The following is a 15855-nucleotide window of genomic DNA, read 5'->3' as shown; positions in this document are numbered from 1 at the left end:
GAAAGAGATCTAGACTAGATAGACTAACATTTAATTTGGATATTGACTATTTTACCGATATTGACAGTTCTGCATGAATACTTTGCTGATTGTGTCCACTGATTTCAGTTGAATGAAAATACACTTTTGAATATTTGATAAAATTTAGACAGTAAAACTTGTTCTATAACTAATTGAAACCTTGAATTTAAGTATGTTTTGTTGAAATCAGTTGGCTGAAAGCTTTGATACAACATCACTAGTGAAATATTTGTAAATTTAGTAAATGTAGATTGACTTCGATTTGTATATGACTTGGATTATGATATATTCTGTTGAAAATTTGTGGATTGGAATTATATTTGCATTGACTCGAGATAAACATGTAGACGATATTAATTGAATCAAAGTTATGCTAAAGTGCAGTTGCCGTAACCTGTACACATCTGCTTGTAAACGAAGAACTCTTCTAATGAATTGAAATCTGTATTGCAAATAAATGGATGGCTTATGTAGTATATAGCACATATAATTGCTACAAATTACATGGTGTAGGGATTGCAAAACAATAACTCATATACATCATAGTTCATTTTCGATCTCCATTTTCCCCAAATTGGTTTCCATTTGCAAGGATGATGTACTTGTGCATGTAGAAAAGTGTGTGCCTCCCTGCCTGCCTCTTTAGTTGTAAGTGTATTCCTATTTTGTGGAGCTGTACTGAACAAGTTCTGTGTGATAATCAATACAACTCAATCATTTGTGGAATATAATTCATTGCTTGTATCAATATTTCCATTCAAAGAGAGAGAGAAAAAAAGAAGAAGTGATTTGTAACTGTATATAATCATGACAGTGCTTGTGTTTTCTTCAAAACAACTTGACGATATGAAATAATCCAGTTTTTGCAAGGAAAGGTGATTGATGCAATAATTCAGATATTTTATTTTAATGCGTGGAAGTATTTATGGATATATTAAGTTATGAAGATCATCTGTAGAAAATAGAGTTTTGTCCCTTTTTGTGTATATATACATTCCCTGGATTGAAGAGTATAGAGGTATGATGAAAAAAATGTGTAGAATTTGTTCATGTGGGATTTCCTGAAATTATTTTGACATATGGGGTAGGGGGTTTATTTGAAAGAAAACATGCAATCGATCCATTGTGATGTCATCAAATAACATTTGGATTTGCACATACACATGTATGTGGATAATGGAAAAGTGAAACATAAACTGGAAATTACCTGTAAACAACCGATATAGTTAGCATATTTGGAAATTATCACCCTTGATAACCGAAATATCAAATAGAAATACATGATTATGAGCACCCTACAATGGGACATGGTTGTTTGAAATATGCATGTTTTGGTTTTACTAACCTGCTTCCTTTTAATGAAAACTTACAAGGTTTGATTGGTCAAAATTTAATATTTGGGGGTAAAAACAAAAATTTTGCTTGAAACCATTTAGAAAGACATGATGTCTTTTTTTTTTTTGGGGGGGGGGGAGGTACTGGGAGATTTATTGAATAGTTGGTTCTCATTAGGCCAGTTAATCTGTTGACAAACAGTAAAGCCAAATTGAAAATACCTCATTTGAGTTTGATGTGAAAATAATTCTTTGAATATACTTATGGGGAGAGAGGTGTATGTATTTTATTCAATTGTATTCTCATTTATCATAATATAGCTTGCATGGGGGGAGCGTTTCATGAAAGGACTTTCACGTATCAGACGGTTGATCCGACAAGTCTTGTTTTATCCGGCAGGTACATGCACCATATGGACTGTGCTTCTGAGCCAATCATAATCAAGGAAGCTGTCAGATCTGACAACTTGTCAGACTAAAATGTTGATGAAACGCTCCCTAGGACACCATCCAGGTTCTTGTAATTTTCATTATTCCCTGTATAGTGTGCCACCTATTGAATGTCCTGTATTGCACAAAACCTGCAATGCCTCATGGGAAATGCATGTAGTTAAAACCAACAAACGTAGAGGGCAGCAACACACATCATACCGCAAAGTGTTGCTGCCCTCTACATTCGTTGGTTTATACAATGATGCCACGTTTGGATGGTCTAGTACTTCACATCTTATCTGTGGCATCTGTTAGATGGCACTCTGTATTTTGAGTATTGAGAATGAATTCAAGATTTAACTTTATTTTCTTTTGATGTTTTATGTTCATATGCAAGGGATGTCTTTGGCTCAGTTTGAAATCAATTAACATGTTGCTTAATGTAGAATAAATCATGATACGTGTATCTACCCCACAAAATAATTGTCTGAAATTTGTTTCAATCTCTTGCTGTAATTGCATTTTTGCTATCACAAACATGAATGAGATGTAGACTCATGTAAATAAACCTGTTATAAACATAGAGCAACAAGCTTGATGTTAGTACCCTCTGATTGTAAGACATTCATTCATTATGGGATTGGACATTTCACAATTGATGTACCTGATTAAAGGACACGTCCACCCCAAAAAAAAGTTGATTTGAATACAAAGAGAAAAATCCAACAAGCATAACACTGAAAATTTCATCAAAATCGGATGTAAAATACGAAAGTTATGACATTTCAAAGTTTCGCTTAATTTCACAAAGCAGTTATATGCACATCCTGGCTGGTATGCAAATGAGGAGACTGACGTCATCCACTCACTATTTCTTTTTGTGTTTTATTATATGAAATATTCTAATTTTCTACTCATTGTCAAGTAATACAACAATTAATTCCTCCCGGAACATGTGGAATTAGCATTGTTTAATACTAAAATGGTTCAGTCAAGTTGGTCCTTATTGTCAAATCTATAAAAAATGAAATATTGTATAATTCAAACACTAAAAAACAAAAGAAATATTGAGTGATGGACATCATCGACTGACTCACTTAGTTGTGCATATCACTGTTTTGTGGAAAATCAGCGAAACTTAAAAATATCAAAACTTTCTTATTTTACATCCGATTTTGATGAAATTTTCAGCACTATGCTAGTTTAATTTTTCTCTATTCGAGTCAGCATTTTCCTGGGGTGGACTTGACCTTTAATGGTTCAGTTCACTTGATGACTATAACACAAAACACAGGCAAAATTGGCTTTCTTTCCCATTTTTTTATTATTAAAATCATCTAAATATTCCATCTATAAAATATGATATAACTCACGAAACCTGAATTTTATGCAATTAATTTACACAGTACATGATACTCATAGTACATAACATAGATGAACTAATGTGAAAATATTTTTTTAACATACATTTATATACTATAATACTAGACTCTATTGAGCTTAATGTAATACACAAAATATTAAGACAGTGTGTGATGTTCTCACATTGCTGAATTCTGTAATTCCAATGGGCTGACAGTAAGTCTAGGCTAAATTGATAAGAATATTTTTAGTACACTTTAAATGGAATGCTTGGTTTTGCCTTTCTTCATTGACTGTTCTTGAATGAGATAATGTTCCAAAAATTTATCGACATTGGCCTGTAATCTGATGCCTGGTCAAAACTTGAGCAATGGTGTATTTAAAGTCTATGCTTAACCTATGAGAAGCTGAAAATAAAATGTTTACAAAGTGATGTTTCTTCCGTTCACTGCACTCTTTCTCCGTGCTTTGATGGTCAAGAAGAGTATTTCAGTTATCGTTCCAAAACTTGCATTAATAGTTCAACAAAATATGGGCAATTCAGTGGCTATATTATTTTCTCATTCATTGCAGAACCATTGTTAATAATTCAAAAATTCAGTGAGCATACATGTACCAATCAATATAACTACATATTTGATACATTGTGTACTGTACCCACTTTCACTAAAATACATGTAACATAAATACATGTACCTGCAATCCCCACACGAGGATTATAAATCAGCTACATTAATAATGAATTCTACCAATCACCAAAGAGAGATTCTTCTCTTTGTTATAGGTTCCATGTTATAATAGATTCAAAACATGGGGTTCAAATATTAATAATTCCAAAATATTTTGATGTTAATCATTTTTCAAGACGGGGAAATTAGTTTCACCTACATGTACAGCGCTATTCTTTATTCCCTTTGTGCTCTGGAACTCGACATGGCTTGCACATTTTAAGGTCTATGTACATGAGAGGGCAGTTCAGCAATGTTTGTTTTAAAAAAATAGATATTCTCTTTCCAATCATAGCATTGGATTTGCAAATTATCAGATATATTTTAGAGGTTGTTATTACATGATTTACCACATTTTCATAACATAATGAAGTGAATTTTGTTCACAATCCAATAAAAGACACTAGACAATTCATTCCATCTATGAAATATACAAACTTTGCTTATTTTGTTATAGCTCTCACAATGATACATGACTGACTTCAGCTACACACAACTGTGTATCCGACAACATAATTCAAACATACATAGAACATACCATCACATGAATTACAGTACACTTAATAGACATTTCCGTATCATACCCAACAAGTGAATATTTACAAACTACACATGGTAAAAAATATGAGAATGTTCATGTTGTACATTAGACATGTATTAGTACTACGACAATGCATCTGGTTGAATAAATAATACAATTTTTTTTTCAAGTCAAAGTCATATTTTTTGCCAGCATTTTGATAGTATAAGTGAAAGACAAAGCTCACCTTCCACGCACATAATTCACATGTAATGCTGAGTTCTACCTTTCTTTTAATGAGTGAACAGGCCAGTCATATAGAATGTTGCAATGGATTCAAATCAGCTATGGAAGGCCAGTTGCTCCATAAGTTATAGTTGAGAAAAGTTCTGCATGCACTCAAGTTAAAAAAACGAAAAGAGCACGGTTAAAGAGGGATGCACATGGGTACATCTTCAAGAGCACTTCATATGCGCCGACATACTCAAACAAGACACATGATGGAAACACTGGCTTTCCATAGTTGACACAGAATTAAATCACAAGTCTGTAAAGTGAAAACCCAGTTAAACTGAGAGAACACAATCCTATCATGCTCAGAAAGAACCAACAGTCAATTTCAACCATAAATATTTGTGACAGTTGTTTTTCACACTCCTGACCAGAGTTTGTCAACTGATGAATAAACATTTTGAAGATGTTATTAGGAACTCCTTAGTACAGCAAGCCTCAATATATGAGGATTCTTGTTAAAATCTTTCACAATTCACTTACTTTACATGTACTTATGCCATATACATTCTAATGAAGACATAGCTTATTAACAAATAGTATGATACAAAATTAAACATCTTTGTTAAAAAAAACCCATATTCAGCAAAAATCACTACATCACAGCCTCTATTTTAACTTACTGGTAAAACATGTTATACATTTAGGTGTGATTTATATATAGCCTCTAATTAATACTTTTTAAAACAAATAAACTACCAATGACCACAGTGCATAGTGCACCTAAATACCGCATCACCATATGCTCTATAATGTACACATCTATGATTCAAATATATATAAAATTCAGCCTAAAAATCCGCTGATGATCTAATTGTATAAAGAATTATTTTGATCAAGGCATCATTTCCTATTATCATATTCAGCGAGAAATCGTACAAGGTTGAGAAATTCTGTGAAAAAAATCTTTGATCGACTTGGTGCAGGAGAAGAGCCCACGAAGGCACAATGAAAATCATATGAATATATAAACACAACAGAAATTTCTTTGAAAATTATACTGGGGATAGGAAAAAAGTAAAACGAAATTCACTACGATGAGGTACAGAAGCCTTAGCAAGACTATATATTGTACCCAAACAAAATTTAAGTTTTCACCTTGTGTACAAAAAGAAAAGATAACTCAGTGTAGAATCTTTGTGAAAGATATGTATGTACATGTATTAGAAATTTTTCTGCAGGCAGTTATGCAGTTTACTAATTGTAGAATTATCCGAGAAGTACATGCATAACAAAGGTGTTTTCAATATGCATAAAGATTTACAGCAGATATCTTGAATTCCCGGTCATAAGAGAATGACTTTAACCTCAATTTAGTGGACAAAAATGGAGGGATTTAAAAGATTTTAAGATTCTTTACATGCTAATCAATCATATGTTAGGGGGTGTAAGATTTGGGCAGCATTATATTCACATTAACTGATTTCACATCTCTTGGAAATAAAATACTGCCAAGCAAGATCTTACTTACACTTCAAAATGTGAGCATTCTATATGCATACAAATATAAAAGCTTATATTTCATTGTTTCCATATCGGTTGCCGACTAAATGTACATGTACAACCAAAACAGATTTTATGATGTACCACTCTAGATTTGACTGAATCTATAATATTACATTTAAAGTTTGGTATTTGACATGTTCCAAATTGATGATGCTTACATACTCTTAATTGTAAGTCAAGCTTGAAGAAACATCACATAATCTAGGATTGCAAAATAACTGATAACCATGTACAGCAAGTTGAATCATGTCTAATAGGAAAACAATAAGAATAACAGTTCTTCAACCAAGATTTCACTGTACAAATTAATTTGAATATACAATGAAAAATATACCTTCAATATTCAAGGAAAAATAGCAAATTCTTTGACAGCCTCTACTTGTTATAACATAACAAATATGAAATGATTTACATCTTTAAATTACTCTAGCAATCTAATCTCATGATACAAAATTTTAGAAAGAAGTGCCTTACAGTTTTGTCCTGATCGCTTCCAACTTGACAATTTTATTTCATGGAACAGTAGAATAACAAAATTTGATTTGCCATCATGTTTGAACATTTGCATGTAGTATAGGTATGGAGCTTGTCATACATAGCACGGTGCACCCATTCACATAATGTATTTCCGAAAATACCTTGATGAAAATTATTATATGAATACAAGTATTGATTATACCCAAATTCATTTCAATTGTAAATGTGGAAATAAACAAGATATGATGGGCACAAATCAAAAGTTGAGCCACTTCTAATTTTGATAATTCATGTACAGCCAATACCAGGGGAGGTAGATTTTTTATTCTTATGCATCAAATATATATTAAGTTGTTGTCTTATCCTTGTTACAACAAATACTCCAGGACTGAATTCTCAATTATCAAAGTTGAGTATATTTCATTTCTGGAATGAAAAAGTAAGTACAGGATCATATTTCACTCGACTTCCATTATGTGTGCAGTACCAGTTAGCAGTCATGCTTTGAAAACATTATATATTTGACAGTTTTTGCAGTGAAAGTCCCATGATTTTCAGCATTATCTAAAATTATCATTCAGCGAATCAAATAAATCTGAGTAGTGAAAGATTGAAAGACACAATTGCAGATCTAAAGACATTTCACAACACTTCTATGAACATAAACCAATAGAACTCCTGACTTGTTACAAAGTTTTTTGTAATTAAGGCTTTTGCAGAATGGCAAATTTAAGCATTCCTACACCAAGCACAAACCATTGGAAATCGTCTTTCATGATTATTTGAAATGTCCCCACATAAAATGAAAAGCATTATTTACTAACTACTTGCATTGAAGGAGACTATGCGAGGACATTGTCAATTTAATCCTAGGTCTTGCTATGTATGTACATTCTTCACTTGAAAGCTATTTGGAACATGCAAACATGCTATTTCTAGAATATGGTGACCTCATTCGGCAGCACTTTTTATTATCAATAGATCTGCAAAATGAAAGATCAGGCATAAGCTAAATATCAGTAAAGAATACATTCATTATTAGGGCAACATGATATTCTACTTGTATCAAAATATTATGACCACGAGGCTCAGCTACTAAAAACACTACTGTCGGTACACCATGTAACACCTCTCATGGTAATGTAGAGAAATATTGTGTTTAATGAGGCTATGGTATATGGAATATATTGTTAAATTGTGTTGAAAGGATTAATGCAGACATTGTTTGACAATATTGCATACTCACAACACCTGATCAAAGACACAAATGTGTGACACTGCGCAGCCATAATTCAAGAGATATATTGATACATGCAATTATACTGTTTATATTTATCAAGGGGTGGAAAGTGCACAGGGCATACATAAGCAACATGTAGACAGGTTTGGATTATGACTGTAAATTACATGGAGTCGCCTCATCAAAACAAACTCTTTCAAAATCTACCAACTGTAATGAATGATGATGTTATTTGGTCATGCTTCAGTACTGTTAAACTTTCTAATAGGGCAAATAATTGTAGGATATTAACTGTATCAACACAAATGCCTTTAAAAACTTAGACTGGGTTTTCAATTGACTTTGCAATTAGACGTGGTTTCATCACAACACAATAGTATTCATTACATTTTTTAATGAAGGATGAGAATGTAATAAAGATACATAGCGTCATATAATCTTTTGATTTCATTTTGTGTTGGCATTATAAAGTTACTTCATATGTTTTATAGACATAATTCATTGTCATTCAATTAAAATGTAATTCCTGGTTCTCCAAAATAATGCAGTTACCAAAAAAAAAATTACAAATAAGATTCCCCCCTCAAAAAAAAAAATCCTTAAAAATTATTTGATATTGGTAAAATATTTGTGTAAGGTTATAAGAAAACTAGTAACTAGTATTTTGGTTCTCATTGAAATTCAATTGAAATGCTATATGACCCCACAAAAAAAGAAAAGAAAAAAAAAACAGGCAATGGTTTTAAGACCAACAAAGTTCTTTTTTATAATATCACTGGTATCATAGGTTTGAGTGAAGTACTACGTTTTTCAAGGAAATAATTTAATTTTGGAAATTGCCATTTTATAAAAGTCAATACCAACAGCAGGAAAATGTAATAAATAAAATCAACAATAAGTTTGATAAATATTGAATAGTCCAGTCGCAATTGTCTACATTATCATAGAAGGAAATTGAATACAGCTTTCCATTATATCTATACAGATATTAACTTTTGGTCAGTATAACTTTTCCTTCATTTACAAATGCATCTAACAAAATTGAAGATATGATTAATATTTATAACAACCAATGTGTATTCATTAGATTGATATTGAAAGGAACTTTTTTTTATTTCAAACATTTAAATTAACCACAAGCATTGTATCAGTGAAACTTCTTTAATTCGATGAAATTTGCTCTTTACCAATCAAATTGCATTATTTCATAAACTTATAAAAGTAACTTTACATTTGTCAATAACCTTCTTTATGAAACATGTTCCCTGACGTGTGTATACTGACCATTTCATCAAAGTTGAAAATGAAACTGCTTTCAAATAAGACAGAAATATTAAATCTCACGACATAGACTGAATATTGAAATAATTGATGCACTTTGTATCAGCTGGTAGGATACAGTGTTTCAGCTTAAATTTGTTTGGCACATGATTATATTAGGTTCACACTTTGTTTAAAAAAACCCCATTTTCCCTGAAATTCAGCCAGTGTTTCATCAAGCACAGGGTGGCTAAAAAAGGGTGTTAGGGTTTACATAAACTAGCAACAGATATAACACTGGATGTGTAATGAAGCTGGTGCGAAGTCAGTGTTAAACTAGGTGTCGAGCTACAAATAATGTGATTGGCATTATGTCTATAAACCCAAATTTGGTGTTTGCACTCGAATCAACAGCTCTTAACACCAAAATTCCTGACACCAACACCAAATAAACACTAACCAACAATATATCATTGACTGTATATTCTCCTCTTCTGGTAGATTTAAGTATATCATTGTGGAGACAAATGTTTCTGTATACGAAAGAAAGAAGGCCTCTTTTGATCTACATGTACTACATGTATCTCCTTTGACGATGTGCTTCCAGAACAATCTAAGTAATATCTGGATAAATCGGAACACACAATTTTTTTTATCTGTACCAACTGTGAAAACTTAAAATAAAAGAATAATGTACCTGACATTGCAAGTTTGGAGGAAAACTACTGGGTCTCATTTCATAAAACTACTTATAATAAGAACTGCCCAAATTCTATGACATATTTGTTATCAGCCAATCAAATTGAATGATTTCAGTAGCTTGTAACTGTTATTGGAGATTTGTTATTGTAACAAGTTTTATGAAACAGGATCCTGGTTTTTCTCTTACTTTAATCAGTACACTAGAAGATTATAAACCTTTCTGGTCGGTATGATATTTTGGTATCAAAGCAATAAAAGGCAATTGTATCTTAATACTTCATTCATTTTAAGAGCTGTCAACAAATCAACAGCAGTCGTAGGTTGAATTAGAATGTTTACAGCAATCTTTCTGGAATTTCTACACTTTAGAAATGAATTGCAATACAATGCAAGGTTTACGAAAATAAATTACTACCTTGTAATTTTCATTAGAATGATTGGTCTTTGAATATACATCTCCATATAATACTTAAAATTATGAAAATCTTAATGTCAACAATTTTTGTGGCAATGTCAATGAAACTATTCATTCTGAGCACTATAAAAAATTAGATGGTCACTTTAATTAGATAAGTGTTCTATTACGAAATTCATTTTAATCATCAATTCAATCAAACAAGAAGACTATTACAACTTACTAAAGTCTTCACTTTTTCAGGGCGAGGAGAGGCAATGATATATACACTTACCATGTAAGCATGGGATATAAATAAAATTGATATCACTTTTCATTTTCATGAAATAGCTCATGATAAATAAGATCAAAAAGAATAAAATTACCCAAGATTTTTTCATTTAGGATTAAATATAAGACATTACTAGTAATTCTTTACACACCATGAATATAAAAAATAAACTGTTACAAGGAAGAGGGACATTACATGTACCTGTGTTGTGAAATAATAGTCTTTTGGGTCCAAATGACATGTATGACATAATTTGTAGGTACTATGCTAATATCTCATTAATTTCTTCATCTGTTACCGTAGTAACACCATTCTCCTTCTTCTCTTCCACATTCTCCTTGCTCTTTGTTTTCTTGACACCACCGGTTGTTCCGTTCTTTTCTGGTGGATCCTTGATACGCATACTACGCCCCGAAGTGATCATCTCCCCGAAGCCTTCTTGATGGGCGAAGGCGTAACCGGAGCGGACCGATCCAGGTCGCGACTTTCCGCTCCCCATGCGAGATCCTGGTCGGGCAGAGCCGATCCTTGAGGGGATTGCACTCTTGTTTCGGATCTTTGTCAGCTCCACGTCTCCCTTTCCCTTCGCCTTCTTGGCCTCCCGTGCCTCCTTCCTTTGGAGCAGTCTCACGCGGTCTGTCAACGTCGGCGCAACATCCATGCCCAGCGATCGTCTTCCAAGAGCGGGAAAGAGGAGGATGACAGGCAATAGAGCTATGGTGAACCAGAACGTTGGCAGACGACACATAACAAATGTGACTCCAACATAGGTAAATGTCGCCCTCAGTAGTTCATATATGGGCTCAGAGTATAGTAGAAGAGCATACAGCCAGTAGAGGGCAATGCTGCCCCAGATACATAGGTGACTGAAGACAGTCCAATAGGAAGTATCTATCGCAATCTGGAATGGAAACAAAACAAATATTAATTGAAAACTATAAAAAGTCAAGATGACAAATACAAATGTAATATGATAAAAGAATAATGAAGATTCTTTTTTTTTAAAATCATTACATTATTATACACTTTATGAAATTTTCAATTAGGCTTTTACAGATTTTTTTGGGTTTTTTTGGGGGGGATTTGTTTGTCACTGAATACCATTTAATCGGAGCCACCACATGAGTAGAAGTGGAGGTTTGAATCAAAGCGGGAATTACTTTACATTGAACATCTCAATACTAAAGCATGCTTAAAGACCTAATCTTATTTCATCCAGGCAATAAAATGCGGGAAACATCAAAAGTAAAAAGAAGAAAGCGTGAACGAATTGTAGATTCTAAAATGAATAGGAAGGCAGTGAACTATCTTCTTCAGGTCCACATAACTCTAGCAGTTCTAATTTTGTTCATCATACCTAGATGAACACTTAATCACTTCTGAAATGGCACAGGAAGAAAGTTGAAACTGACCTTTAAGTTGACAACATGAACAAGCATAGTCGCCACAATAGCGCCAAAGAGGAACTGTGTGTGTATAGGCTGACCATCAGGGGACAGATTCTCAGACAAGGCACCTAAAACAAATGAAAAGGGATGAAGTGTGAATATATTCTTCTTCGAATGAAAGCTCCCCCCCCTCAAAACATTTTTTTTAAAGGATGCTGTAATATTGATTTAACAATATTTAAGCAGTTCCCTTTTTACAGAACAAGTCCACCCCAACAAAAAGTTGATTTGAAGAAAAAGAGAAAAATCCAACAAGAATAACACTGAAAATTTCATAAAAATCGGATGTGTAATGAAAGCTGCTTTGAAGATAATTTTGTATATTTTATTTATCTGAAAAGCCATCAAATGATTTATTGTGTTAAAACTGGAAAATTTCATGGGGTCTGTGGGTCAGACTACTTGAGTGAGCACACACACATTTTTCTATGTATTTACACTTTGCATGTATAGTATGTGTGCTATGTATGCCTTGTCTGAGATTTTCTTTTGTTAGCGCCATCTCTTGGCAAACTGAGGTAATGTGATATTGGAATCAGTTCTGGAGATTCTGTTTGAGTTTTTGAATCAACATAAATCTAAAGCATCCTACATGGGATTGCCCTAATTAAGAAGATTTCAAGAGGCAAAGAGGTCAGTACAAACTTTGATTCATTTATTTAAGAAATACAAATTTTATAATGCAAAAGAAGGTTGATTTTAATCTGGTTGGATTGACTTGATATTGCTATTGTGTATTAATTGTAATTGATGATAGGAGAGTATAAAGTACATGAATTTCTCAGGTGCTAGTTAATGTATCTTGAAACAGGGTTATGATTTATATTCAGGTAGAATATTGAATTTATGATGTAAAGGTTTATTGCTCTCATACTTATTAATTTCCTATCATTTTGTTTATCCTTACAGTTTTCACGGAATTATTAGCAATTGCTTCATGTCAGATTACACAGAAGAGAATGAACGAAGAATTAAAGGATGGCATGAAATTTACATTCCCGTCGTGACCTTTGTTTTTTGTTATTAAACTCTCGAACAAGTCTCCAGTAACAGGATCCGCTTCGTAAAATAAGAAAGTTATGACACTTTAAAGTTTCGCTTAATTTCACAGACAGTTATATGCACTTTCTGGTTTGTATGCAAATGAGGGAACTGATGTCACTACCATTGCCATAACCTTTACCTATGTAACCATCACCACTTGATTTCTCAATATCATCATAATCAACATCACCACCACCACCACCATCATCATCATCATCATCATCACCATCACCATCATCATCATCTTCTTCACCATCACCACCATCATCATTATCATTATCATCACCATCACCATCACCATCATCATCATCATCACCATCACCTTCATCATTACCATCATCATCACCATCATCATCATCATAATCATCATCTTACCATATGGGATGAAGAACAAGGCGAGTGAAGTAATGACTCCTTGGAAAAGACTTTTTAGGAATACAAACCAGTTGAAGAATTTGTTCTTCTGACCTGGTTTATAGAGTGCTGGGAATCGAATGCTCATTTCATCATTCACATCCTGGACAACACATTGAAAAAATAGAAAGACATCTAATAACATTACAATAGAAAAGACATCTAATAGAGCATTTTCATGAAATGTATGAAATATATGCTGAAATGATTTGTCTCCATTTTACAGTTCACATGGAAAAGTTATGTTCTCAAATTATCATTATTTGAACATGGAGACAAATGGGGTCAGATATAAAAAAAAGGTAATTTTTTTAAAATAACCAAACAGCAATAACAACAGTAATCATTATAACAATAATAGCAAAAGAATAATAATACATGTACATCAACAAAAGACATAATGTTATCATTATTTTGATCTATGCTAACAAAAAATCTGATTGAAAGTAAGTTTGAACTTTGATGATACAAATTCATTTAATTTTCTATCACTTAATGTTGCAGATTGGTAAAAAAAGTGAGAGACTGATCAACAAACAGACAGATAAACACAGATCTAAGCAAACACAAAACAGGTGCAAGATTCCAGTGGCCGATTGCACGAAAGGGTCTTTGCAAGAACCGTCTTTCGTGTCGCCCATCTTTTATGATAAGCTGTATGCGGGGTATTTCTGAAATGTATGATAAACAAATAAAATTCAATAGCTAGCATCTAAATCAATTTGTATACGATTTCATGATTTATCACATCATTTTATAAACAAATATTTTGTTTACTTCAACGGATGAAGAAAATATGTTTGCAGGTAGTTTATTTAAAATACGTTTCTTATGGCGCATCATAATAAATGGGCGACACGAAAGACGGTTCTTGCAAAGACCCTTTCGTGCAATCGGCCCCAGTAATACAGACAAAAAGACAGAGAAAGGATATCATACATAAGTTCAATCACTGACCTGGTCAAATATTCCAAGTGATATAACAGGAGTAGACGTGAAGATAGTATTGTAAGCTGTGATGAACCACTGGTCATAGCCCGTCTGTAGGAAACAACAATAAACAATTATACACTATCCTTGACAATGAAGTATTCTACAACACTATAGCACAGTTATGCAGTTCCATGGACTACTTCTACTTCATCCACATTTGCTCACCTGGGTTGAGTGCGGCATAATGTGGAAATATTGTTTTTCCCTGAAGGAAAATGACATCATGGAGTCGGATTCAAGCCAATGGCCAAGTGATTAAAAATGTATCACGACCACTACAAACCAATGCTTTCAATTCATAGTAATACATATAAAAGTTCATCCATCAAGAAGACAAATTTAATGAATATATTTAGTTAAAAAAATAAGAAAAGCACAACACTGACAATTTTATAAATATAAGATGCAAGATAAAAATCTACATGTACAGCAATTTAATATTCGTGATCTATATAGTTATATGCACATCTCGGTCAGTATGCAAATGAAGTAACCGATGTTGTCACATCTAATGTATTTTATCATGAAACATCAAATTTTTCAACATTCACAGATTTGATGATAAAGATTGTAATAAGTTACATTGTACAACACCTAATTAGCTTGTTGTACACAAGCAAATGGGAGGCTGAATGACAAGCATTCATACCGTTGCACACATGACGTACTGTCCAAAATGTACCTTTGCATGGCTTTAGGAGGTGACGTCAGAATAATATTTAATTCATTACGCTCAGTAAAAATGAAGGGGCCATACGCCTATCTAGCCTGCTGACGAATTGCGCAATGCTGCCCAAAGTCATGTGCGCTTGGGCTTTTTGCTTTCAATTTTTTTCTAAATTCCGAGGTGTTGTACAAAATAAATAGCGAATATACCTATTCGTGCAATGGTGTAAGACACACTCTACTCAGGCTAATGCCTTGTTGAATAGAGCATCTTTCTTTCACCTCATTCGAAATCTTGCACCATTGCACTCATGGCTATTTGCTATTTGTGTAGTGATGATAATTTTCCATGGGGCTAAACAAGCAATGTTGATGAGGATGTACTCACCATAGCAGAGTAACCACAGAAGAATGCAAACCAGAAATGACAGACAGTGAAGGCAAAGTTTTTGTAGAAGAAGTAGGAGAGGAACTTGCACATTCTATAGTAGGACCATCTACCGTGGACGAGGAGAAGACGTTCTAGGTAACGGAACTGAGCAAAGGAGAAATCACTGGACAGTACGGCCTGCATTCCTTCTTGACCACTGATACCAACACCAATGTGAGCAGCTGAACAGAGAGAAAGAATACATTGTGCTTTGTTAATCATACACAGATGGAAATTCAAATTGCCAAATACAGTGTGAAGCAATTACATTATGAATATGTAGATAAATGTAGCAATTGGG

The 15855-nt window shown here is 33.2% G+C and overlaps 1 protein-coding gene across 2 annotated transcripts in view; it reads right to left on the bottom strand.

Moving 5' to 3' along the window:
• Positions 1 to 4594: 4594 nt before the first annotated feature.
• LOC121416079 (probable phospholipid-transporting ATPase IM) overlaps positions 4595 to 15855 on the bottom strand; it is a 60427-nt gene continuing 49166 nt past the window's right edge. The window contains exons 21-26 of one of the 2 annotated variants that reach the window (XR_005970098.1): positions 15513 to 15736; positions 14423 to 14506; positions 13427 to 13568; positions 11972 to 12075; positions 7801 to 11460; positions 4595 to 7766 (exon numbers count right to left, since the gene is read on the bottom strand). Coding sequence is in view for 1 of the 2 variants with exons in the window: in XM_041609530.1 (XP_041465464.1) it covers positions 10822 to 11460; positions 11972 to 12075; positions 13427 to 13568; positions 14423 to 14506; positions 15513 to 15736 (1193 nt within the window). In the remaining variant the exon portion in view is untranslated. Of the gene's footprint in view, positions 11461 to 11971; positions 12076 to 13426; positions 13569 to 14422; positions 14507 to 15512; positions 15737 to 15855 lie in introns of both variants that reach the window. The other variant, XM_041609530.1, reaches the window with a different exon arrangement.

Source organism: Lytechinus variegatus, chromosome 5, assembly GCF_018143015.1.
Source record: "Lytechinus variegatus isolate NC3 chromosome 5, Lvar_3.0, whole genome shotgun sequence".
Classification (NCBI taxonomy): Eukaryota; Metazoa; Echinodermata; class Echinoidea; order Temnopleuroida; family Toxopneustidae; genus Lytechinus; species Lytechinus variegatus.
Note: the sequence above shows the minus strand (reverse complement) of the source record. Positions and strands in the feature narration are given on the sequence as shown.